Consider the following 25,925-nt stretch of genomic DNA (forward strand, 5'->3'; position numbering starts at 1 on the left):
TTCTCTAAAATAGGAACAGTAGGGACATGGAGGAACAGCTGAGAGCTGGACAGTAAATTAATCTGTCCTGGCCAAAGACCAGTGCTGTGTGGTGCTCCACTAGTGACGTGGGGAGACAATATGACCTGGAGATGATCATGGGAGAGAGAAAATGCCAACAATTTCACTTAAAGTACAACTGGAGCACACACAGACATCTTATACTTCAGACACGAGTAAAGAAAACAGCAGTTCTGGACATAGGAGACTCACTCCTGTTGTTTGCCCCTCATCACAATTATTTCATCACTTTTTAACCTGTAATTTTACTGGTGCTAGCTCAATTGTATTTAAAGCTGGTACACCCAAAATTCTAGTCCCTTTAAAAAAATATTTCTACATCAGAACATGTATAATGGATGGGTTTTATTTGTCTGTACTCAGGCAGAGACAACGCAGATATCTGCATCGCTTCCAATCATCCAGACTCACTTTCTGTTATGAGAAATGTTTCTATATGATGAATCATTTCATCCTGATTTAGCTGTCACAAACAGGCCAAATTGTGTTCAAGAAATGCCATTTCTTTCCACTGACTAAAGAAAGAAAGCCCAGACCACATTCAGATAATTTTAGAGATGTCTAAGTCTACATATGAATCTCAAACAACTTGTACCTGAAATATAACCAGCACAATTTATACTTCTCAAGAAACCTACCCTGCACAGTATGTGGTAGAAAGAGGTTGTGGAGCTGCCCTTTCTGTACCCCTATACAGCTGAACACAGACAGTCATGTTTTGAGGGGATCGAGGATCTTTCCACTGATTTTTCAAATAGACAAAGAGGACATTGTCTAGTGGCCTGAGACACCACTCAACACCAGGATTCCAAGTTGGCTGTTAAGTGCCAATCATTATTTTAATCATGAGGAATAATAAATGAATTATCAAACATTCTAAGGACATTACAGGAAGGTAGAGACAGAGAGTTTGGGCTCTGCTTAGGTTTATTCAACAGCAATGCCATGGCAGTTCAGCAGATGAGCAAGACAAAAGGATGTTTGTAAGAGTGTTGTTTATAGTCACTCAAGCTCACCCAACAACGTCTTCTCCTGGAATAGGATTAGTGATGAACAAGTCATGTCAAGTAACTGAAGAGATATTCTTTACTATTCACATAAAATTCCTTTCCCTGCTAAGGTTTGAGGACGAAGAAGACAAGAAAGGGAACATGCTCATGAGCATTATTCTTTTCCACCCCACTTTGGCACCACTGCACAAAAAAAATCCAAAACATAAATAAGAACTTTTGACATCTGAGATGTTGGGCTACCCAGTATTTTTTATAGGAGGTTTTGTAATGAGCAATGTCACAGAGTGATCGAAGAATTGCAGCTCTGAAGCTTCTGGCTTTGCAGGAGGCGCACAGGTTACATGCAGTAAATGTGGTCTCACATACCTTAAGCTAAGCAAGCACTCATGATAAGCCTTGTTCATTGAATAGCAAAAGTGTTTGAACTAATCACCAAAGGAAACGTGTGAAATGTTTTCAGAGGGATGAAGGAGAGAGAGCAGACAGTGATTCATCAGTACTTAGCAAACAGATGTCAGGGTGACTCTCCAATAAGAGTCAGGTGTGAGATCAGTAATTCATGGATCTATTTCTTTCAAAACATAGTGTTATATCCAGATTTAGTGTTTTATCCTCTGATTTAGTGTGCCATGTCATTATCTTGCAGTCTTGGAGGGTTTATCAGAGGGCAAGACATGTTAGGTTTGGTAGTGAAAAGGTGCTGGGACTTTGTATTTGCTCATAGAAAAGGGAAGTGTACAAAAAAGGTTGTACATGTTTTTCTGCATATATCGAGAGTTTGCACCCATGTGTGCTGCAGTTGCAGCATCAAACATTCATATTGACAATGAACAGATTGTGCTTGTCTATGCCTGTTATCACCTCAAAGCTTCTAGGAACTAGCATAATAGCTCTTCTGAAACAGGCAGGGGAAAAAGAAAAGAAAAAAAAAACCCAAAAGAATACCATGGACACCAGATTGTTATGTTAACAATGAGCAACTATGGGGAAAATGCCGAATGTACAGCATTTCTTTTTTTTTTGCAAACTGCATATTGAATATGTGAGAAGCAGGAAAAGCAGGAAACATGAGTAAGGAAGGTATGTCAGAAAAGGAAGATACACAAGCTCAATCTAAATAATGAGAAACAAAGATGAATGAAGAAATAGGAGAGAGGTGGTAATAAGGAAGTGAGAGAAAAGACAAATGCTGTTACTAGCTACTGCAATCTGGCTAAGCTACAACTCGTCATCATTTTAAGTATTTACAATAGCTGCTGCCGAATGCTGAGCTGCTTTGCATTTGCTATTGCTCCAGCCAAGCCACAGCTGAAAGGAAAGCAAAATGTATAGATGGATACATGTGGCAGAGAGAGAGGCTTCCTAAATAAGAAGGTTAATATTAACCTGCAGCTCCAGAGAAACACAGCACAATGTTGGATTTTATATACATGTAAAATATAAAATATAGAGGATAGAGCATCAAGGACATGATATAAGCAAACGCACATGAGTTTGCAGTAAATAAATCTCAGTTTTCAGACTGAAAAAGCTATGTTTTGGTGTCTACACATAGATATCTTCATGTGAAGTGGTAAATGGAGCTTGATTTAGGTGGCTAAACATGGAAATGGACTGAGAAACTGTAGGGTAGATGAGACATTGGACAAGGGAAAGAGAGAGGACACAAGACCCCAATACTTTTACCCTTTTAGGCCAGCATCTGGAGCTCACACAGGATACACAGTGGCACCCTAAAGCTATTCATTTCACTATAAACCAAATACCAACTCTGGCCACTGCACAGGCCACTGCACAGCTTTCCTGATGTCACTGCAGGGTCTGGCTCCTCACTGCCTCTATCAGGGGCTCTGACACCTGGCTCACATGGAGACACTTAAATTCAGGCATCCTGATCTACAGTCTCACAAACTCATGCCCAGAAACTTGGTTTCAACGCCTCAGTGTAGGTTTCTACTGATTTGAGAGTCCTAAAGACACTTGGGCTAGCAGGCAGGAGGGTCACAAGTCTCCCACAGAACTGTTGTTATACCTACTAGTTCTGCCAGGGTACCTTAAGTACTTTAGGCATCTCAAACAACACTGGATTCCTGTGTTTAAATGACTTAGTTGAACATAAAATGTCATTACTATCTGAATTATTATCTGAATAATTATAATTAATTAGTAATAATTATTATTGACCAATACTACAGTAGTAAGTAATCTCAATCTTTTACTTCTCTCACAGTGGCCCTGCAACTTAATGAAGATTATTTTTGTTGTTAGATGGAGATTGAAACCTTGTAAGACTCATATTTTCCCTCTGTCTTTTGTTTCCTTTTAATCAGATACTTCTGAAGGAACAGAACCACCAAACAGAAGGTTGAAAACAAGGAATATGAGCAAATTTGGGTTGGCTGAATCCAGGCATCACAGAATAAGGCAAATCTTACAGCAATCAACCTGGCACATCCTGTCTGGATCACAATTTTCTTCCAGCTAGATTTAGACTGATGAGATTTTTTTTATACAAAGCACTACACAGGACTCCACTGAATTAAGAAAGTGAAGAACTATGAGAAATGAAAGTGGTGCAGCTTGAAGACTATGAAGAATCATGATCTCCTGATTATCATTGTTTTGCCTATAGATGATCTGCAAAAAATGGAACTTTGCTCAGAACTGCTGGAGTTCCTTCATTTCAGAGCACTATTTGCACATGCATTCATAACATGGATAATGCACATAACCCTCTGCTCAGGAGTTCCCATCTCCATCTCTCCTGTACATCCTTCATTCCCAGGCTGCGGAATTGCTCAGCTTTGTTTTATTGGGTTAGTTAGGCAATAAAAAGTCAATCATTGCAGAGTGCATGTACATTTGTAGGCTGCTGTATGTTGGGAGGAAGCTTCATTTGGTCAGTGGGTTTGCTGGTGCACAACCCCAGGCTGTGCCCTTAAGGCAAACAAGACTCAGATCTGGGTGCCTGTTCTGCCCCTAAATGCTTTGCTCTCCTTTAGAGGAAAGGCAAAGCCCAGAGATAAGCAGTTTGCTTAAATATACACCACGACCCATGGACATGGCTGGCGTGGACAGTTTTTAATAGATGTTCACTGCAAAAAGTTGTTTGCCAAATGTTTAAAATGTCTGTATATATTAATGGTGTGCATAAATAAAAACATACAGTATTGACTCTGTTGAGATGGCTTCATTTTTCAGAGATGCAAAAGAGAAAAAAATTGGAAAGCTTTTTTTGAGCTGCTCATGTATTCATAAACAAAATAGGCATCACTAAATTATAGCACTAAATATAAACATTGCGTGCCCTAAATTATAGCAATCTGCTTCTTGATTTGCTAAAAGGATAATTTTGATAATCTAGAAGGTCCAGGTAACTTGAATTGTTAGTATTTTTTAAACTAGTAATTAAGTTAAGTGCAGTGTCAAGGTGTTCTGCTCTCAAGTATTTTAAAAGCTGTTAGTATAGAAAATAGAAAAGTTAGGTACAAGAGTAAGCAATGAAAAACTTGTGATAATAATTAGATCAGTTATATAACCAGTAAAAATAATATTGTATTACTTCAGGACTAGTTTAGAAAGAAAAACACAAAGCAAATACAACATGTTAAAGCTTCTTTGAAGCCTTTCTAAGAGGAAATCTATGTGAATTGGCAATCTTTTTCTACCTTTTCAAGGTGATTATGAATATGAAAAGGGTAACGAAACACTAACAAGGCATTACTCTGTGAGAATACACTGAATGTAAAATAACAGCTCTGTAGAATATCAAAAACATATCAGGTTTGCTTCTTCATACATTATGAAGCAAATCTATGGGTTTTTTTATAGTTTTAATGCCTAACACAGTTTAAAAAAAGTGGGCAAACTGGGCCCTCTTATCACAGTCTAATCTTAGATTCTAAAATAACCATCACCATATCAAAATTTAATATTGTTTAAACTCTATGCCATACTTTACACCCACCAACAAAGTAGTAAGTAGTTTAAACATATATAACATGACAGCTGTTTATCAGTGCACAGCAACCTCAGAAAATGAAGGCAGGTAATTTTGTGCAATTCAGTCAAAAAGGAAAATTCCCAGTGCACTAATATTTGTAATAGAAGTTTCCACACTGAAGAAACAAAGTAAATGTATCATTTTACCCTTTAAAATGTACTAAAACACTTATAGTTAAAACTTCAGATAAATTACAGTCACCCCATCCATGTCCAAATACCTTCACCAAATCACCTTCAATGGCATAAGAACATGCCTTGGAAGAAGCAAAGGCAGAGAAACAAAGGCTGGTCAGTGCTGGCTGACACATCCACGAGGTACAATATGATGAAAAGAGACAGATTACCTGTCACTGTCCCTGAGTGTATTTAAAAGACATGTACATGTGCTGTTCGGAGATGTGGTTTGGTGGTGACCTGGCAGTGCTGGGTTAACAACTGAACGTGATGATCTCAGATGTCTTTCCTAACCCAAATGATTCTGTGACACCCAAGTTAAAAATCCCTGCTCTTTAGCACTGTCACAGCCATGATACTTCTGGATTCAGAGGTAGAAAAGTCTAGTCTGAAGTTTTCTATCTTATAGCTTATTGAATCATGAAGACACAGTTTCTACATGAGTCAAATAACCAGCACCAATTTCTGGCAACATCTGTAGCTCCCAAGCTCTCTCTGTGGCAGCAACCAAAACCAGTCTAGCTTAATTTATGAGCAGGAACTTGAAATAAGACGGTCTGACTGCAAGTCCATATTGATGGAACACTTCAAGCAGGAAGATTAACTTGGATCAATACATATTTTCATGGAAAATTTTCACTGCCTATCATGTCAGTTAAGTGCTGTTTTTTTTCAGGATGTAAAAGGGCACAGAAGGCTTGCACTACTTTAACTTTCATGGTGATTTCTTTAGAACTTTTCAACAAGCCTGATCTCAGAACACATGGAAGTCAGCAAACCTCTGCTGTTGCCCCAAAAGTCTAAGGCACCATATTTACTCAGGAGAATTAATACTGCTAAGTTTCTGTAATCCTCTCCTGAGTAGAAAAGTATTGCAGAAAGAGCCACTACCTAAACAAAAAGAGACAAAGCCTGCTGAAGCAAATATACAGGGACTGATAGGCTCAGTTAAATTACCATGTCCTTCCAAAGAATCTTTACTCTAAATCTGGCTATGACATTTACTTAACGTGTTACCTGTCATTTCCCCATTTCTAAAGGAGGAATACTACTTACTCAAGACTCTCTTAGGGAAAATTAATGTTTTCAGGGTACTTTAAAAATTAAATCAGCTATATATGTTTGCCAAGGTATCCAGCTGGATTGTGGGCATGCTGATTGAGAGCGTTTTGGTTGCTGTGGACTGTGCATATATTCTCAGTTTCATTTTTGTTTCATTGGTTGCTTAATGAAATATGTGTCCATACATTACCAATGTAATCTATGAGATATATATATATACATGTTTGCATAGCAAAAATATGCTACTTTTATTTCAAGCTCAAAAGGCGGCTGCTTACAGGAAAGAGCAGATTCTAGGAATACAAAAATTGGTTCCTTTTTTTTTCATTATTTTTATTTTTGTGTGTTTAGAGAAGCCTTGCTGAGAGAAGCCAGTTTCAAACTTATCCACTGAAGCCTAAAGGCACTCCTTCAGTACAGCTGAGTACCTGATAAGCAGATTATCTGGCTCTGCCTATAGACTGCTGGTATTACTGCTGGATGGACAAGAGACCAACTTGTCTCGGTCAGAAGAAGAAGGAACTTCTACTGAATAGCTACAGATGCCACTCTTGTACAGACAGTATATTCCAGCACTGACAATCACTCTGGCTATGGAATTTGGTGAGACAGCAGAGCTCCAGCAGCAGTGTTATGTGGCACAGTTGTGCATTTTTGTAACATATATACAATTTACAAGGAGACAAACAGGGTCTGATAAGACAACAGGACATGCACCCAGCCCATAGTTATAGCCACAGCTTTCCAGTACATACAGAAACCACTCCACATTGTTTAACTGCCTTCTGCAGCTTTCACACCACTGTGCAAAAAGAATATTGGGGAATGTATCAAGAACCAAAATGCCATGAGGCAAAGGGAAGTGTACATACATGGCACCACAGCCCGGGAGCGGTTCTTCTGGACATTCTCCTCCTGCTGCGCCACGCTGCTGTCGTTGGGCTCAGCCTGGTAAGCACACAGAGCTTCCCACTCCTTCTCCAGACGGTTCTTGTTCTTCAGGTGATCTTCCATGTAGGACTGGAATGAAAAGAGTACTGCATTCAGCAATGGCTTGGCTAGGCTGAAAGCTAAGCTTAAAGGATGTTTCTCAAAGCATGGGAATCCTGAGCCTTTGGGGAAAAAAAGAGGCTCAGTTTTAAGGTTCATTTATTTACTTAATAGAGAGTTGACTTCAAGCTTATTTGTGCTATAAAAAATGAGAATGATAAAATGTACCAGTGTTAACAGAGAGGAAATGTATGAAACACCCAGTCACTGAGCTTTAGGAGAAAATTATTTTTTCTTCAGTACCTAGAAAATACAAGCCCAAATGTCTCTTTCATCAGGCAATGGAAAAGAAACAAAGTTCCATTGACAAAAATTACTACAAACAACAACTTCTGACAAAACAAAGGATTTTACAACTAAAGTTCAAGCGCAAATGCATGTCACATCAGTGATAGAAATATTGAAAATAATTTAAAAATTGACAGGCTGAACTGCTGTAGCTCAAGCACTGGGTCATCAGAAACTCATCTTGCAGATGAACAGGCACAGAGGGCCTTGAACTGAGGAGGTGTTGTTAATTAATATTAATATTAATATATGTTGTTAAAGATTGTACATTGCATTCAGTTAACTGCATTGGGAAAAGCATCACCAAAGAAAACTGTCTGTGGCAGGAATTATGGGCCTCAAAGTATCTTGGTGCTGGTCTTAAGATTTTGCAGATCTCCCAAGGCTAGAGTTCCAACACTGGATAGGAATTCTGCTCGAAAGATTTGAGAAAAGTAAACCTAAACCCTTTTCTTTCACCCCATGGATCAGAAGATAATCCAAGTATGTGAGGGGAGAAGAGCAGAAAGGAGGAAGAGTGGGGAAACCCAGAAATCTTCCCTTCCCCTTAACATGAAAATTAAGAAAGTGATCACCTGCTTATACAGGCTCATTATCTTGCAGAGCTTCTACAACAAGCAAGAGAACCATCTCACATCACACCCTGTTCATATTTGTGAAGCAAACTCCATATTGCCTGTACTAGTTAGGTTGAAATTAATATTCCTAAACAGATTTAAAAAGGACAGACTGTTCAGAAGACAGGCTCAGGGCTGGGATCAATAGTAGAGCTTCTGGCCCAAACATCAGTCACAGTGGTTATTGCTGGAATCTTCACTAATACAGCCCAGTCTGTAGCAAAACTCGTCTAGAAAAAGCTCTCAGAAAGGATTCACTGTAAAGTATAGAAAGCACTTTAATTGCTTAGAAAACCCTTTCCATAGATAATCTTTCTGATGCTGAATTGTTCTTCCTAAATGTGCTTTAAGGAAGAAAGGCTCTTGTGCCCTCTCTACAGCTTTAACAGAAGGTGTAAAAAGCTTGCAGCTTCTCCTCTGCCAAACAGGAGCTCTGCAAATCTGTTGTGCCACTGTGCTTCCCACCTGGCTGGCAGGGCAGGGGCAGGATACAGCTCCCTGTTGCAGCTTGAACAGTTTTTTGATGACAAAGAGCCCCTGACACACAGCTTTGTTTGGTGCAAGGTTTATTGGGCGCTGTCTTTACACAAGGTTTGTAAATCAAACCTGGTACTGAAAAACCAATTCAAGAAGCGACGCTTCAGAAGGGATGCCTTTAAGGACACAGAAAGACATTGCATTAGAAGAAAGGTTTCTAAAGGAGATAAAAAATAGTGGTGGCCTAGATACAATCAAAACACCTATTGTATGATTGCTTCTTTTCTATAATGAAGGAAGAAGCATTGCAGTGGACAGAGCTGTGACCTGACAGATGTGGAGGTGGGAGAGCAGCCTGGCACTGGTGTGTGTCAGGGTGTGGGTCTGGTAACACGTTCCCAGCATTAACTTGCAAGTTAACAGGAGGAAACCATCCTCTAATAGTTTGTTTTTCCCTTGTCAAAAGGCTGTTGCTACCGGGGAAAGGAGGGAGAATAAAGATCCTGTTCTTTTCTCCTAGCAAATCTGTGCCTGGATATGTATACTGAAATCATAGGGGAAAAAAAAAAAAGAGGATAATCCCTCCAGAGCACAGACTTGCTGGTATATAAGAATTTTTATGAGGCAAAAGGAAGAAATAGCAAAATCTTACAATGCCACAGAGCCAAGACTGCTGGTTTCAGAGCAGCTGTTTAGCATGCAGCAGAGATCAGGCAGTCAAGGACCAGCCCATAGCATCTTCCCATTTTAAACCACAGTTTTATAATCTGATTCATTTTGACATGCCCATCACCAATGTCCCACAGACTTCAGGGACATTTTATGCAGATATACAGATCTGCCAACACTGAATCTCTCCAAAATCCCAGTAGGTCCACAAAGCTGTAGGAAAAGGGCCATGAACATTTGATTCCTAAGGCAGGACTGAATGTAGTAAGGAGCTTTCTGTTGACTCCAGCTCGTCTCTCTGATGACTTCAAGGATTGTATTTTAAAAAGAAATTTAATTTCCTTTTTAAATCATCAAATCTGTCACAGTTAAGGTAAAGTTTACAGTTAAGGTAAATTGACTGCTTTTATTGCACATGAACTTTCAAATAACTCAATGTTCTTTAAAAGTTATTACTTTTACCTTCATTTTTCAGGTAATCTTGAGAGTAAAGATACATGAATTTTCAAACGAAAACACACTGAAATCTTTACTTTAACCAACCATTTTTTGTGTAGTTTGAATTCCTGCATCACATGGATGAGATTCACAGAGCACTTCCTGACAGACCTTGAACAGGTGTTTGACTATTTAAATGGACCCATGGAAGGCTCTGCCCAATATGGACATTTGCTTTTCACATATTTTTAACAGCTACTGAGAAAGAAGTTTGCTTTAAAACATTCAGGAGCCAGACAATTCCCTCAGAGTTAAGTAATCTTTCATTTACAGTCCTTCAGAGCCCCTACGCTCATCCCCACTTTGCTAAACAGAAGCTTAGTGATTTTGAAACACTCTCTTGGGAGCTGCTGGATGTACATTAAATTGAGTGGAACTTCTGATATTTTAGAGATTGTATGTCTACTCAAATCCACTCCTTAATTAGGATGTTTTGATGAGACATTCTGCAGTGTTTGCCTGGTGCAAAAGAAATTCATTACCAACGTGTCAAACACGCACATGATTGTCCTTGTCCCAGAGCAGCAGGTAAAACAAATAGAGGTTGTCACCACTGTTATTGCAATGCTCCTCAAGCCTGCTGAAAAAAGCAGAGGTCTAGCCGCACCAATATGGGCACAACAAGGCAAATCCTGTAATCCCATGCATATGCTATTATTTAAACAAACACCATCTGCTTGCACAGGTCTTCTGATGCCCCTTACATTCCATTAACCTTAATTTTCCTTCCACTGGGCCTGACCTGTGAGGACAATTGGTAGCCCAGTCCCTACTTTCTCTTGTTTAGACAGAGGAGATACTCTTGCTACCAAACATGCTGTGGGGATAGGGAGGATGTGCTGATGTAATGAGGACAGAGTGGATGTATTATAAAATCCATTATTACTGTTTGAGACCTGCCTGTTGTAAGGCAAAAGGGGAGCTCTCAGCAAGAGGATGAAAAGCTGTCCCAGGGACAATGAATGGGCTGAAGAGACACTGCCAGTGGCACATATTAAGACAGATTTTATGTGGCTGAGCACAGGCACAAAGACAGAGCACAGTGGCCTGGTTTGGCTTTGGTGGAACATGGCTTTGTTAGAGCTTCCTGTGTGCTCAGCTGATGTTCCAACAGGGTGTCAAACTACTTTGGTTTTCTCTATTTTTTCTTTACTCTTTTATCTTTGGTTTTCTTTATTTTTTTTCTTTACTCCTTTATCAAGAAGGGTGTCTAACACATGCTCTATGACTAAATAAGGTTAAAAATATAACTATTAAATTCTAATTAACTGGTCAATCTTTAAATCATAGAATCACAGAATCATTTAGGTTGAAAAAGTCTCTCAGATCATCAACTGCCAAGTCCACCACTAAGCCATGTTCCTCAGTACCACATCTATAAGACTTTTAAATACCTCCAAGGGTAGTGGTGGTCCCACCACTGCCCTGGGCAGCCTGTTCCAGTGCTTGACAGCCCTTTCAGTGAAGAAATTTTCCCTAATATATCTAATCAAAACCTTCCCTGGCACAACCTGAGGCCATTTCCTCTTCTCCATCACTTGTTACTTGGGTGGAGAGACACAACACTTTTTTCAGAGAGAGTATGGCTTGCATCTGTCAAGACATTTGTTTTAAAAATGCCTATTTTATTAGCTAATGTTCAGTTGCCACAATTATTTTTGACAACATACTTCCAATATGGTACTTGAGTAGAAACCCTTTTCATGACTGAGGATGCATCTTTCAGTGAAAATATGTGCAGCTCTCAAATTGACAGATCTTGACATGTCTAATCGAATTTCAAATGTCAGCTGAAGATGTGGATGTGAAATTATCTTAATCCTTGTGAATGGTGACTGTTCAAACCCACACTGTTCACCCAGCAGTGTGGGAATCACTGCTTTCAAACTGCTGCTGCTTTTCCCAGAGATGCAGAGGGCCAGGCAGTGGTGTTATGCTCCCCAGGGTTCCTCAGAAGGAGGAGAGGAAATTCTAGAATAATTTGTCTTAGCTATTATATAGCAAATTGTGCAGAGAAGGACTATACTTGAAAACATTTGTTTTGTATTCTTGTCAGTTAATTTAAATAATGTGGTTTTTTGCCTTTGTTCCTCACTAACTCATGGGTTGTATCGTTCTGGCCCAGGATGCCCCAGAATTCTTGCTACTCAGTTTGAACTTTGTGTTCTTTAGTACACATTGCATTGACTACATGTAAGAGGAATACTTTCCTGCATAAATCAAATTTGCTTTCAACACCTCATATGGTTTTGTCCTTCCATTTTCTGGCTTAATACCTTATCATTAGTGGCTTCACAGTAAATTTCTCTGTTCCCACTCATATTACTCACAGTGCTATAGAATTCAGAGACAGAAGCAGCCTATGTGATTACTTGCTTCCAGGTCTTCAAATAATGTCATTTGTTGTACTTCACTAGAATCTTTCTAACATTTGGCTGCTCTGTATCTAAAGCAGAAGCCTAAAGCACAGTTCATTACTACTTCTTGGGACTCTGACTGTTCAGAACTATACATTGTATACCTGGAAATACACAGATATTTTCAATAAGGAACACAAGATCTCATTTGAGATTTTTTTTATAGGGATGTCAACAATGTTGCTTTTCTCTTTCAAACTTAATTTGCTGCTCATTTTCACCAAGCCATGTATTTCAACTTTAGTCTGTTTGCTCAGAATATTCCTGTTCTCCACAATTTCTGCTTGTATATATTCCAGTGTCTTCACAGATCATGAATTAATGGATCTATGCAAATTATAGATACGTCTTCTTGTGACTCTTTTCTTCAAAGATAATTTCTTTGTTGTATGTGTTTTCAGGTTTAACACTTTCAAACTTTTGAATTACTCCTCTGTCATCACATTTGTGCAGAACTTTAGACTGTGATGAAAGTCATTGTCACTTCCACTCATTTCCACATCATTATTTAAAAAGTTAAATATAACTGGATCTAAGAGCAATTCCTGTACTCTGCCAGACACTCCTAGACATAGCTTTCGATCATTACTTTTTGTATATCAACCTTTTGTCTCATTTAAATCCACATAATTGTCCTCTAAAACACTGGCATTAATTTTTCAATTAACTATTCATGAGACAGTGTCACGACTTTATTAAAATTTGTATGTATAACATCCTTTGTTTTCACTTCATCTACTGGGTTTTGTAGTTTTACTTAAATAAAAAGCAATCAAGTTTGTCCAGGGAAGATGTGCTCTTTAGAAAATTATGCATATTCTTACTCATTGTTCAGCTATCCAATGGAAAGGGTGAAGGAGATTAGCAAAGACACAAAGGAAAGACTCCAGCCTTCCCCATCCTCTTAAATGACACCCTTACATTTATTTTCCTTTTATGCCCTTGAAAAATCTCTGTCTAGATAATCAGCAACTCCTTTTTTAATATGTGCTCCATTATTTTCTAGGACTGGAGCCTAGACTCAGGGAATAACAACAAGAAAAGTTAATTTCTCTTCTCTGTTCCTGCTCCCCACTTTTCCTTTACAAAATTATTAGTTTATTCTTCTATTTTGGTGCACACAAACTTGTCCAGAGCTGATCAAATAAATCCCCCTGAGATCAGAGTCACAATCACAACTCTGAGCCATACTCAGATCCTGCAGAGCACCACAACGTTTTTTCTACACTTTTGAAGCATTTCTCACTTCCCAGCAGTTTCACAGTAACACTGAAGTTACTTTGGGGTCTTGCTTGCAGAAGATCAGTCTTTCTCCCTGAGCTGCCCCGGTGTCCTTGCACAGACCAAAGGCTGGGAGCTCACCACATGTTTCCATGAAGAAACTTCCAGTGGTGCTGAAACATGGGAGCAGAGCCAAACCATGCACATGCTTTCCTACTTTTCTTCCTAGTAAAGCAAACCTTAAATAAATAGAGGATGCACTATCCCAACCAATTTCAGTCTTTCCATCAACTAGCATGTTAAGAAAATAATTTTTGCCAATAGTTAGTTGTTCCATGGAAATCCCACAGTTGTTTCTGGTGCTCTAACCCAACCAACCCCCAGTAATGCAGAGTACTGTAACTGGTACCAAGACCAGCTCCATCTCTGAAGCATCAATCCATAAATGTTAGGAATACCAGCTTTAATCTTAAATATCAAGTTCTTAAATATCAAGTTCTCAATATTAACTGCAAAGAAGTGTGACTTTATAGGGGTAGTTATATTTGGCTTATACAGACATATAAAATGAAAAATTCTGTTGTGGCAGCTCATTGTCAGTATCTCACAGAACTTGTATCTGGACGAAATCTCAGTAAATTACCATCTGGCTATAAAGTCTCACATGCTCTCAATCAAATAGGGAGTGTTGTGCATCCCTACTTTACTGGAACCAGGATTTCATCACCTGATTAGTCAGTCATTTCAGGCTGAAGGCTCCTTTCTCTTTTGTAACTTGTCCTGTGCCATCCCAGATCTCCTGCTTACAGTAACCACAAATGAAAAAATATGGGAAATAAAAACTTGGGAATTTGTATTTTCGCTTTGCAAAAGACACTGAGAAATTATTTTTCCTCCTCCATTTGCAGCCATATTACTACCATGATGTTTTGATCTAATAGTTCTCATATTTCTCAGGACATGATTACACCAGTGAAAAAAATAGTTTTGAAGCTTTTCAGTTAGGTACTGAAAAATGCTATGGAGCTCTACTTGTAATTTGGCATGAAACACTACTAATATCATACATAATATGGTAGGTGATGAAGGAAAACTTAAAAAAAAAGCCAGAGGGAGGCAATTCACTGACAAAGCAACTATTCAGTGTGGTTGAGAATAATATCCCTAGATTGCTTCAAATAGGTTGTATTATTCGGAAATAATTTAACTTCCATGGTGATAGCAGCCAACAATAAAAATGACATTCCATAGTTTCAGTTTCATATTTTTAGATGTAAAGCTCATTGTAGACACCTAAGCATGCACACAGAGAGCAGCTGTGCTTGCAGCATGACATCTTAAATAATGTTAAATTTTTGTCCCTGGTTTGCTAGAGAAGTATCAGCTCTGCACAAGCAGTGTAAGGCATTAGCTACCAGCCTGGACCAGTGTGCAACTTTGGCAAGAAAGGCTGTAATTCACAAGCATGTTAGGTGGCAACCTATGTTCTGTTTGCCTAAATTAATACACCCTTGATGCAGTGCACATCACCATCTCTCCCCCTCTTAATGCTCTGATAATAGAGTTTTGTAACTTGTAAAAGGATTACTTCAATCCAATCAGCAGGTGCTGGGATCAGTGTGTGTCACACAAACACTTGCTAATCCCTTTTCTTACAGCTCCCAGCTGCCAAAGGTGTTCAATGAAATCCCAGTGAAATGGATGGATACAACCTGGTCTGGACTGACACAGGTTGTCATCTCTGGAGGAGATCTTGGAAAATACATGTGCTGCTAAGAATTGCTTCAGCTGGAATGGTGGAGGCAGGTATACTTTAAAAAAAATGCTATGAAGTTAAACATTTAAAAAATTGAATGCTTCATTATGAAATATTTACTCTACCTGGCTCTCTAAATATAGCAGAAGATAAAGAAATTCACTCTAAAGGAATCCCTTCTTATGGAATATGAGCTACTTAATGGTGTCTTCTAAGTCTTAAAATACAACCACCCTCATCTCCTCCTCCTTACCCCCTCTCTTGAAATCTAAATTATGCCTCTGAAGTTTCACCTCTGCAATTACTTTGCTTTAAATAAACCTCAAAAAAAAAAAGAGAAGATGATTGCCATAAAAGGAATATCATTTGCTCCCTTTCAATCCCTGTATTTCTATAGCTCCTTCTTGTCCAACTGTCTGAAAGTGCTCACATTACTTCTGCAGGGGAGGCAAGTACCACTGCTGCTTCACAGATGGGAAATGGAAGGGCACAAACATTGAAATGAATTTTCCAGGGTCACAGCATATGCTCCTAAAACACTAATTTTTGCAGGAATATTCTTGACAGCTGTTTTTTAACCCCATTATCATGTTTATAGACATGGCTAAAAGTCAGGACACCTTAATGAATCCATATCTGAGAACACTTTTTTAATTACAAGTATACCAAATGTTCTGACTGTGATGGAATTAGTATTTTGGGTTGGGGATTTTGTTTAGAAGTACATGGTTTAAGTGTCTGGTGGGTAGATAAATTTATGCACATGTTGAATCCTGTTTATGCAAAGACATGCCAAGGTAAATAATATATATATAAAATATGAATTATACAAAAGCAGTTTCTAAAATTTCTATACTTCTTACAGTAGATTTCACTACAAAAACCTCAAATAATAAATAACCTTCACAAAAAGGAACAACATTACTTCAAAAAATTAAGGTCTAAACCTCTTAGCCAAATACTTCTATTTCACAGCATGGGATATGTTGTGACATTTTGTAAAACCAAAAATAAATCCAAAACAAGAAAAAACTCAGCCCAAACCTCCCCATTAAAGACAGCTCTGCAGTACAGGAACTGGCACCAAGGAGAGTGTCAGCTGAATTCATCAACTGAGACATTTTGGGAAGCATTTCTGGTAGCTTTGTTAAAATGTAAAAGCACAAGCATGTAAAAACTAGCTGGAAAATATACAAATTGGAAAACAAAAATATACAAATCAAGTCCTTTGACTCTTTGTGATAAATATTGACACCTAACCATTCTCACAGAAAACTATTTTCTTACACATTAAATCAATTTTTCAGATGATCCCTTCTCACTTCATTTTTTACTAATATTTTAACACCATACCACAATCCAAGACATATTTGTGATTCATTTATACGTCTGTTGTGTGTCTGAAATGAAAATTTTAAAAATATATTACTGCACACTAATTACCTGGCTGAAAACACAAAACTAAATTCTCTGGCTTCATCTCATAGCCCTGCTAACTCAATTAAGCATCTAAATTTGGGTTCCCTGTTGGATACCGTATTTTCAAATTTAAATTTTAATGAATTATAGTCTGTGTTTCTTTTCAGAGCACTTGTACAGTCATCTTTCTTTACTATATCTATAAAAATTACCAAGAGATAAAAAAAGAATTCGGAAAACATATTGTTTAAAAATAATCCTCTCTTCAAGCATGGTCAAATTCTACAGAGATAATGAGACCAGTAAAACCCAGGCAACCATGACCAAGTATATCCAAGTGATACAGAACACGATGTGATTTATAGATAGTCTGGAAAAATATCACTGTGTTAGACACTGGCCATCTTGAGGGCAGACAGGAAAAGATTTCTTTTACATACATCATACCCCTGCTAAAGCAAAGGGATAAGTACTTACTGCTGCTCTTAAACTTGTGAATAAAAGTCAAAAACTGCTTCTCCAGGAAAAAATAACAACTCATAAAGGAAAACCCCTCTGCTTTTCTGTTTTTTTTTTTTGGGTGGTGGGGCAAGGTAAGATATTGAACTGATAGAGTTTGTACCTAAACACACAGGGAGGTTGTAGAAAATTGAGAACATGCAATATGAAATTTAAGAAGTCTTGCAATTCATGCTATACCCACGGCCTAGAGGCAGGCTATGCATATAAGCACAAGTGACCATCAGGTTACCTGGGAGAAAAAGCAGGGAAAGAACAGACTGGATAATCAGCCTTTTCCTTAGAAGTCTACTGTAACAGAGGCCAGACACTTCAAACTCCACAAACATCTCTAATGATCACATCCTGGCACTCAGGACCATTTTGGAACCATGGAAGTTCTGTGATTACACACAGAGAAGCAACACAATTAGTGAACTGCCAGTCCCATGGATGCAGAGCAAACTCAATGCAACAGTAAAAACAAAGAGCTTGACTACAGAAGTCAGCTCAGAAAGCAGGTTGAATGAAAAACTGATTTTTTTAATGGTTGGACTTGATATTGGAGGTGTCTTTGAATTTAAATGATTTTGTGACAGTAGGAAATGAAGAAACTCTTTTTTCACAGAAGCCCTGTCAGGACTTAAAAGAGATGACTGTGGGAGAAGACACTTCTGCCCTACCCCTTCCATGTCACACTCACAGGCATGTTGAAACAACATGCAGTAGGAGAATAAGCAATGCTGGCTGTGAGCAAGATGCAGCTGGCATCTACCCAGCTCCCAAATCTGGACAAGTGTCCCATTTTTCAGGTAACCTTTTATCTGTGCACCATGGGATTTCCAACTGACGCTGGCCTAGCTCAAGTGATTCTCAAATATTTTTCTCATGAAAGCATTCAAAAGGCATTGTGAAGTGATGGTAGAAAAGCTTTAGAAGTGCATTAGCTGAAGACATCCTGCCTACTCCTGGGACTCTTGGGTTTCATGGAAGCCAGTAAAGAATAACACTTTAAAGAAGTTTGAGGAACACTGGTCTAATCCACAGATGAAAATATTTGAAGTGACAGAGGGCACAATAAGAACAAGGGAAAAACAATGTGAAAGAGGACAGAAGAAGAAGCCAAGAACAGACTGTAGAGGTCAACAAAGAAGTGAAATGATGAAAGAAGACACAATACTGCAAAGGAAGAAACTCAGGAAAACAAAAACCAGAACACAGCTAAATGCTATGGGAAGAAGCAAATTTTGGTCATAACTGATAACTCTCAACATTTCTTTGCATGCTGTTTCTTTTCCTTGGAACCTTTCCCTTCAACTGCTGAACAAGGAGAATACATTGAGGGGGTGACAGCAGTGGTTTTGAGTAGACAGTAAAAGAAAGAAAAAGAGCCTAAAATTTGGTGCATGTGCATGATTGCTAAGGATTTAGCAGATTTGGCTTGAAGAAAACTGTTATCAATTCAGAAGAGACTCAAAAAATGTGTGGAAGGCATCCTTCTCCATCATAGAGTTATTTACTATAGACTTCACATCCTCAGTTTGGTTTTCACAAGCTTTTTCAATATGTATTTAATATCTTTCAGTCAGCTCTCCAAATATGGGATATTTTGCTCTTAGATAATGAGGTGAAAACTAAACTTGGCAGAATGAAATCTGACAAACCCAAGTCCAGAACTCCTTTATACTTTCAAGTCTTAAAAAAGAGTAATAAGTGACTTTGAAGGGCAAAAGTATTATCCTTCAATACAATCCTTTTTCTGTTAAAGCCACTAGGATGAGTTGTGAGAGCTCAGCACAGGGACACCAGGGAACGGGGGTCTGCTCCTGGCTCTGCTTCCAACCTTAAGGTTTGTCTTGGTCAAGATTCTTCCCTGTCTGTGCCTGAGTTTCCTGGACTAAAAAGACAGGATAATATCAACCTTTAAAAAGAACTTTGAATCTACTGATCAAAAGTAGTAAATAAGCACTAGCTTATTATTATTTTGGTTACTAAAGTGAGTTGAAAGGGTCCTGGTGACTTTACCCAAAATCTCTTTTGTCAGGCCCCAGAATCTTACCTGAAGGACAAAGTTTCTCAAAATTCAGTTATGAGGACATACACATGCTAAGTCAAATGCTATGGATACCCTCAGATACCACAGAGTTTTCTTGGTACAACAGAATTTCAAATGAAATAAAAGGCATTTATGGACTTTCAGAAGAAGTAGTGTATTAGGCACCATTAGTACATTTAGTACAGCAATTAGACACTATCATGATGTTTTCACTCAAACTGGTCCAATGCAAACAAAGACACCAAAAGGTGAAAGGAGGCAATGAAAAATGAAGAAAGCACTTTTCTCAGGCAGGTATTACACACACACACACCTGAGAAGCAGCAGGACACACCTCTGCTGTGAGCCACCACTGTCCTGGGCATCTTAGCTTGCTGTTAATAAACCCAACCCTTCCAGGTGCCTTCCCCAGCAGCAGATAAAGCAGTGGATAAATAGCTGCATCAGAAATACTCCTGCATTTAGAAAAGCTTTGGGTTTGGATTCTGCATTAACTTCATCCCTGAAAAATTCCATCTTTTAAGTCCCCCACAGCCTACCACACTGGCATGGTGACTGTGTCTTAATGCCATGGTCTACACAGTTTGTTATGGTTCTTACAGGTTAAGAAGCACCCTTGATGCCTTTGGTATAACACATAATTATAATACACACAAAACATGATTTTATATGGAAGTGCTTCTCTGGGTATCATTACTGCATGCTATTTAGCAACTGCTACATTTGAGCTAAAACTCCTTTGGTATTGTCTGATGAATGAAGTGAATGCACACTTTAGGACACGTCCTGCTGGAACAGTACTCCCTCTGCAAGACTGCTCCAAGGAACATTGTAGGACTACAGATAAAAGATTAGTTCTGCAATCTGCAGATTTTGGGGTGAGCCCAGTGAAGTTCCACGTGCTCCACACAGAGGTAAAGCTTAATCCCATGGTAGAGCAGGTACATGAGGGTTTGTTGTGTTGATGGTACTTCTACACACAGTGCATCTACTCATGCAAATAACGTCTTAAAGCATTTAAATTATCTCTATCTATTCTACTGGTAAAATTTGTCACTGGCAAAGACATGTGACATCTTTTCCATTAGCTTTTCTCTGTGATGTGACACAGGCAGATTAAAAGGGTTCTTTAACATACACCTCCTCCACTACTGATGTGGCTGAGACCACTGCAAATTAAATTTTATAAATTATCACTGCTGTGCTTTTCACCATTTATGTCACTATATATTCACAATTTCCTCATCTCAAGGAGCACAAACAGCCTTGTCAGCTTCACTTATACACTGCTGTAAGAGACAAAAATTGCAAATATTGCAAGGAAAAGTTTTAAAATTTAAAATACTAAACACTTTTCCATTAACACAGAAAAGTTATATATATTGTATGTGTGCTCCCAAATATTTATCTATACCTATAGAGGATACTATTGCTGTTCATTGTATTTGTACACAAGGATGCATGTGGGTATGAAGCACCCACCACTGAACAGTCGTCACAAGACACATGATACTAAAACCAATATACAAACCCTAAAAATATACCAGTATTTAAAGGTATAAGAAGGCCTAAATAAACATGAAGTAACACTGTGTCATAAATATAACACCAAGATCCAGGGCCTGATTCTGACTGGGCTCCCACCCGCTAATCACTCGTCTGCAGACACAGCCGTGGGTGCAATTTCAGCTCTCAGATTTTCCTGCTGTAGCTTTTTTCCCCTTGTTATCTCAGTAGACATCTTCACTTTGGTGAGATGGATATTGAGCTACCATCCTGCTACACATTCTAGGAATATGCACACAGCAAGCAGCTCGGCATCAGCTCACACATGAACAGCCTTAGCTCCCATAAAATATTCATTCATTTAAAAAATATTTGCACCCTGCTGTCAAACTTAGACAAATTCATACTGAGCCTCAGAAAATAGCTGTTTTAATGGTAAATGATGTTCCAGAAACCTCTTTCAGGCTAAACACTGTCGTCAAAATTATTTTAATAAGAAAGATTAACAATTTCAGCATTAGCTGCTAATCCCCTTTCATTTGAAACTGTGCTGATAAAATTCTTTGCTTGTCATTCAAATAGTAAGTAATAATTATAGATTTGGGGCCTCCATCTCTTGCTTCATTAATAGTAAATTGCATGGAAGTCTGAGGCATAAAGTCAGCTTTGATACATCTCAAAATGCAATTTCCATAGCTTTCCTTAGCTATGTACAATTAATTACAGAGCTAATAAGGGGAATATGTTAATGAAAGGGAAATTATTCACTCAGACCACCTGGTCTTATCAAATTTCTTTAATATGTTTCCTTCTTTCTGTGAATTTGCATGACAGCAAGAACACAAATCACGGTGTGCATTGCTAGTCCTTTAGTATTTTCATTTGCAACCAGCTAAAGTCCACTTAAATTAAATACAGAAAGAATGAAAGAAGTAGTCAGTAGTAAATAACTGACTGCATTTGTTTTCTCAAGTTCAGTACCTTTATAATTTTAAAATAAAATTGCTTAAACAGCTTTATAATTACCAGACTCTCTTCAATGCTGAAGTACAAATAATGCAGAGAAAAGAAGACATTGTCATCTTTTATTTTCCTTAAAGAAATGTGCTGCATGTGCACATATTTAATAAAAGATGTACAGAAATGTGCTTCAATTCACTGCAGTCTGACAGCTACTAGAGCTTAGTTGCTATGTGCAGTAGAGTTTTTGGATGTTCATGGGAATATTTTAGTTGGTACAAACAGCCCAGTCAGAAGGTGGCAAACCTTCACATAAATCATCTTAAAAATAACACAGTTATGATACATAGTCAGAGAAATATTTTTTAAAGATGGGTTAAATCCAGAAACCAACCATCTTCAACAAACCTCGATGGATTTACTACTGACCAGACAGAGAACAAAAACATTTGAGGACCTGGACATCAGCCCTCATAATCATTCAAGTAAGAAAAAGGGCAGAGAATAATTCCTAGAGCAATGGCAGGTTGTGTTTGGAGGAGGTGATGCTTGTGGGCAGTTTATCACCCCTCCCTTCTATTCTTAGTTCAACACAAAGGTCCAACATACAGCCAGCAACAAGAGGCAGCTCATAATTCTCCCTTGCTATGAATAGGGTTTTCTTGGCCAGCTTGGCAACCTAAAGCAGCATTAGCTCATGAGTTTAGGAGAAGAGGATAAGGGAGACATGACAGCATTGAGGGAGAGCTGCCAACTAAAAAAAAAAAAAAAAAAAAAAAAAAGTAAGATATTACTCTGGTCTGAAACAAAAGGACAGTTACATAAAGGAGACAAACTCAGTATAATTATGTCTTTTATAAAGACATACTGGGGTAAGGGTGTAATATTTGAGGGTGGAATACTTTACCTGCTTTTGACCAAAAAGTAAACCAGTCCTCTTTTATTGAACAGCAAATAGTATGTCATCCACTTCCCAGCAAACTTCACAGATTATTTTAATGTTTATCTCCTTATTTAAAAATGTTTCCACAGCTGCGTCGTGGGTGCATATGCAAAATTTGATCATCACAGGAGCATTTTGTCTGTGTCCTACACATCAAATTTTCCAAATACCACCCAAATTCTGTTACCTTACTCAGAAAACACTGCCAAATTATGGTCTAATCCCAGAAGGAGTTGCAGAAAGCAAAGTACAAGTTTTTTTAATCTTGCCCTGAAGAACTTTGTTGAATCAGACTTTGTTGAATTGGTGGAGGGATTGAACTGTCTTCATAACAAATAACCAGGCCATGCTCAATAACTTTTGCTGGCATGGCCCACACAAAGAGAAAGAGCTCTCCAAAATATCAATGGGAGTTCTCCTGGGCATCCTAAACTGCAACTGGCACAGCAGCGCAAAAACATGGTGCCAATATTATGTCTCTTTGGAAGTTATCATGAAGCAAGTCCTGGTTTCACCCTGAACTCTTACACATTTTGAGGAGCTCTGAAGCTGTAGTCCCATTTACCACATGTCATTTGATCTTAGCAGTGTGCCATGTCTAGCAACCCATGTGAGTAATTTCTTTACCCCACGGTGAGTCAAAACTCACCACCTGCTCATATCTGAACTCTGCCACCAGCTCAGAAATACTCTGTAACATATATTATCATCTTGGTTCTCCTTCCTGAGAAGTCTTCCTGAATTGCCCTCTTTCTAGTATTCTTCTAAACAGGCATTTCCACCTGCTAAATCCAAAATATGATTAACTGCTGCATCTGCTACAATGAGTTATCAAGGATTTAATGCATGATGTGAGCGTGCACAATAGGAAAAATACAGCAAGAGCACTTCATCACTGAGGATGCATTTGGAGCCAAAAGACAAGATCTCCCAGATAAATATTCATCTCCAGAAGACTCCACAAGAGGCAGCTGAGTATTCAGTGACATTCCTTGTCTTCAACCTGAAGTATCAAAACTCAGATAATTTTCATTAAATCCCCATCTACTGCTACATGCTACAGCTGATACTTTCTTGCCTGGATGTCCTCTAGAAATGCAAGAAAGCTGGGTGAAACAGAAAAAAGTCCAGATAGCTACTAAGGTGTGTTTCAGCCAAGAAAATGATATTTTCTTTTTACTTGGTGCACACAGTTGCATGACCTAGTTTTGTGTCACATATTTCTCCCAATGTAACACTTTTAAAATCAGTAATCTAGAATATTAAGAGAAATGTTTTCTTCATCTTTCTACTAAAAGCCTTAGGGAATGATGTAAGTTGGATAAAAGTGTTCAACCAAAGCAGCTTAAACAAAGCTGGAATAAACACTTTACAGTCAAATGACAGAGTAAGATGTAGTCACAGAAATTTGGTGAATTATTTCTAATCATGAATACATTAGGGGGAAAACAACTGGCATGGAAGAATTTAGAGAAAAAAAAGGTTTTGAAATCAATTTCATAATATGTTCAAGAGGAATGTTTTTCTTCATTTAATACTGAGTCTGCAATTGTCATTATTTCCTAAGGCCCATTCAACAAAATTAATATAGAAAATGGGGAGCAACTTATTATGAAACAAATAAAATGGAAGAATCAAAGGGTAACGTGTTCATGAATATTTTTGTTGAGTTTTATTGATGTAATCTATATAGTACATACATCCATTTATTAGATTTATGGCTCTATTAGTAGAGCTGTTTCCATATGCCACGGGATTTTTTTCACTTTTCCTTGCAGCTTTTCTTTCCTCTTGTATCTCAAGTCCCAGCTTTAAACAAACACGGGCAAATGCTTCAAAACAACTTAAACATTTATGGAGGGGAAAAAAGATGCAAAAGGAAGGGATAAACACTACTTCATCAGCAGAAGATCTTTCAGGAGGCAGCCAGCTCTGCTTGTCCCTAAAAGCATGACAACTCAGGGAGAGATGGGTAAAGATTTTCCCATCCACAGTGTTTATGTCTTTTTGGGATATTGGCTATCCTGTCACAGAGTAACACAATTTATAACAGCCCTTTCCCTTGTGACTCCTCCTGTCCAACTGTTCATGATGAAATAGCCTTTAGGGCCAAAGCTTTCTTGGGACTTAATTTTGTGAGACTTCTACAACTATTTATACTGGCACGGCTGAAAGATAAGTTGGGATTTAGATCCACTTAGCACATGTGTAAGGAGTTTATGCTTTTAGCATAACTTTGCCACTGACTTTTTTCCCTTCCCATGTGAGGGAGGATTTTTTTTCATCATTTTCTCAGTGGCAAGCTTTTTTTAAACAGGGTATTTATATTCTTGAGATGCATGAAGAGGTATTAATTCTGGTAGAAGGAGACAGTGGGAAAAAGAAAAAAAGACTAGAATCAATTTAATTATCAAACAAATGATTGTGACAAAGACCTTGTTTTCCATACCTGCACTCCTCACCTTTGTCCCTGCCAGCATTAATCACCTCTGCAGCATCTGTGTCCCCAGCAGAGCACTGCACTCATGCCCTGCGTGCTGCTTCGCTCAGGAGATGCTCAGTGTGTATATGGATTAAGGTCAAGGTGGAGAGTACACCTGCTTCTAGCTCAGTGCTATTTGTCCTTACATGCTGGAGCTTCTCTCTTCATTTAGAGAAGTGTGTTTAGGTGCCTTTTGCTCTCAATTTTATTGCAGCTTTAGGGATAAAATGAAGGAATTTCAGCAAGATGTAGTACAGGATCTAGTAAATACCTTTTCTTGTTGTAATGGGTCTTTAGTCACTCAGTTCTACACTCTTCCATATTCAATTAAAAACAATTTATAGCTGCTACCCTATAGAGCTTATTTAAAAAAGAATTCACTTCAAAAAATGATAGTGAGGGGGAAATTGCTAAGAAACCATCAAAAAGTTACTATTCAGAGAGTAGAGAATACCAATATAATCAAAAACCCCCAGGTTCAATCTTGGAAACTATTCTCTCCCTGTTATCCTTCCCAGTCCTACAGCAATCCTGTCAGTGATTCAGCATCAAAACTAAAGTGGATGCAAAATTCAGCACCTGGGGTTTGCCCAGTTTAACAGCCCCAGGTCCCCACCCCATATTCCCAGCTAAGGTTGTGTCACTTTCTGGGTCACAACCTGTCCCAGGACTTTGACAGAAAGTTCTCACATGAGGCCATCCTTCACTTCTCTGTGGTGAATGTCCTCATGGTGTTACAGGCGTATTGCCAAAT

The 25,925-nt window shown here is 38.4% G+C and overlaps 1 protein-coding gene across 2 annotated transcripts in view; it reads right to left on the reverse strand.

The window, feature by feature from the left end:
* The window catches only part of PTPRN2 (protein tyrosine phosphatase receptor type N2), a 630,571-nt gene that overhangs the window by 55,028 nt on the left and 549,618 nt on the right, over positions 1-25,925 (reverse strand). For both annotated transcript variants that reach the window (XM_064385950.1, XM_064386029.1), the window contains one exon: positions 7,187-7,334. In XM_064385950.1, coding sequence (XP_064242020.1) covers positions 7,187-7,334 — 148 coding nt within the window. The remainder of the gene's footprint in view (positions 1-7,186; positions 7,335-25,925) is intronic.

The sequence above is a fragment of the Passer domesticus genome, chromosome 1, assembly GCF_036417665.1.
Source record: "Passer domesticus isolate bPasDom1 chromosome 1, bPasDom1.hap1, whole genome shotgun sequence".
Taxonomy (NCBI): Eukaryota; Metazoa; Chordata; class Aves; order Passeriformes; family Passeridae; genus Passer; species Passer domesticus.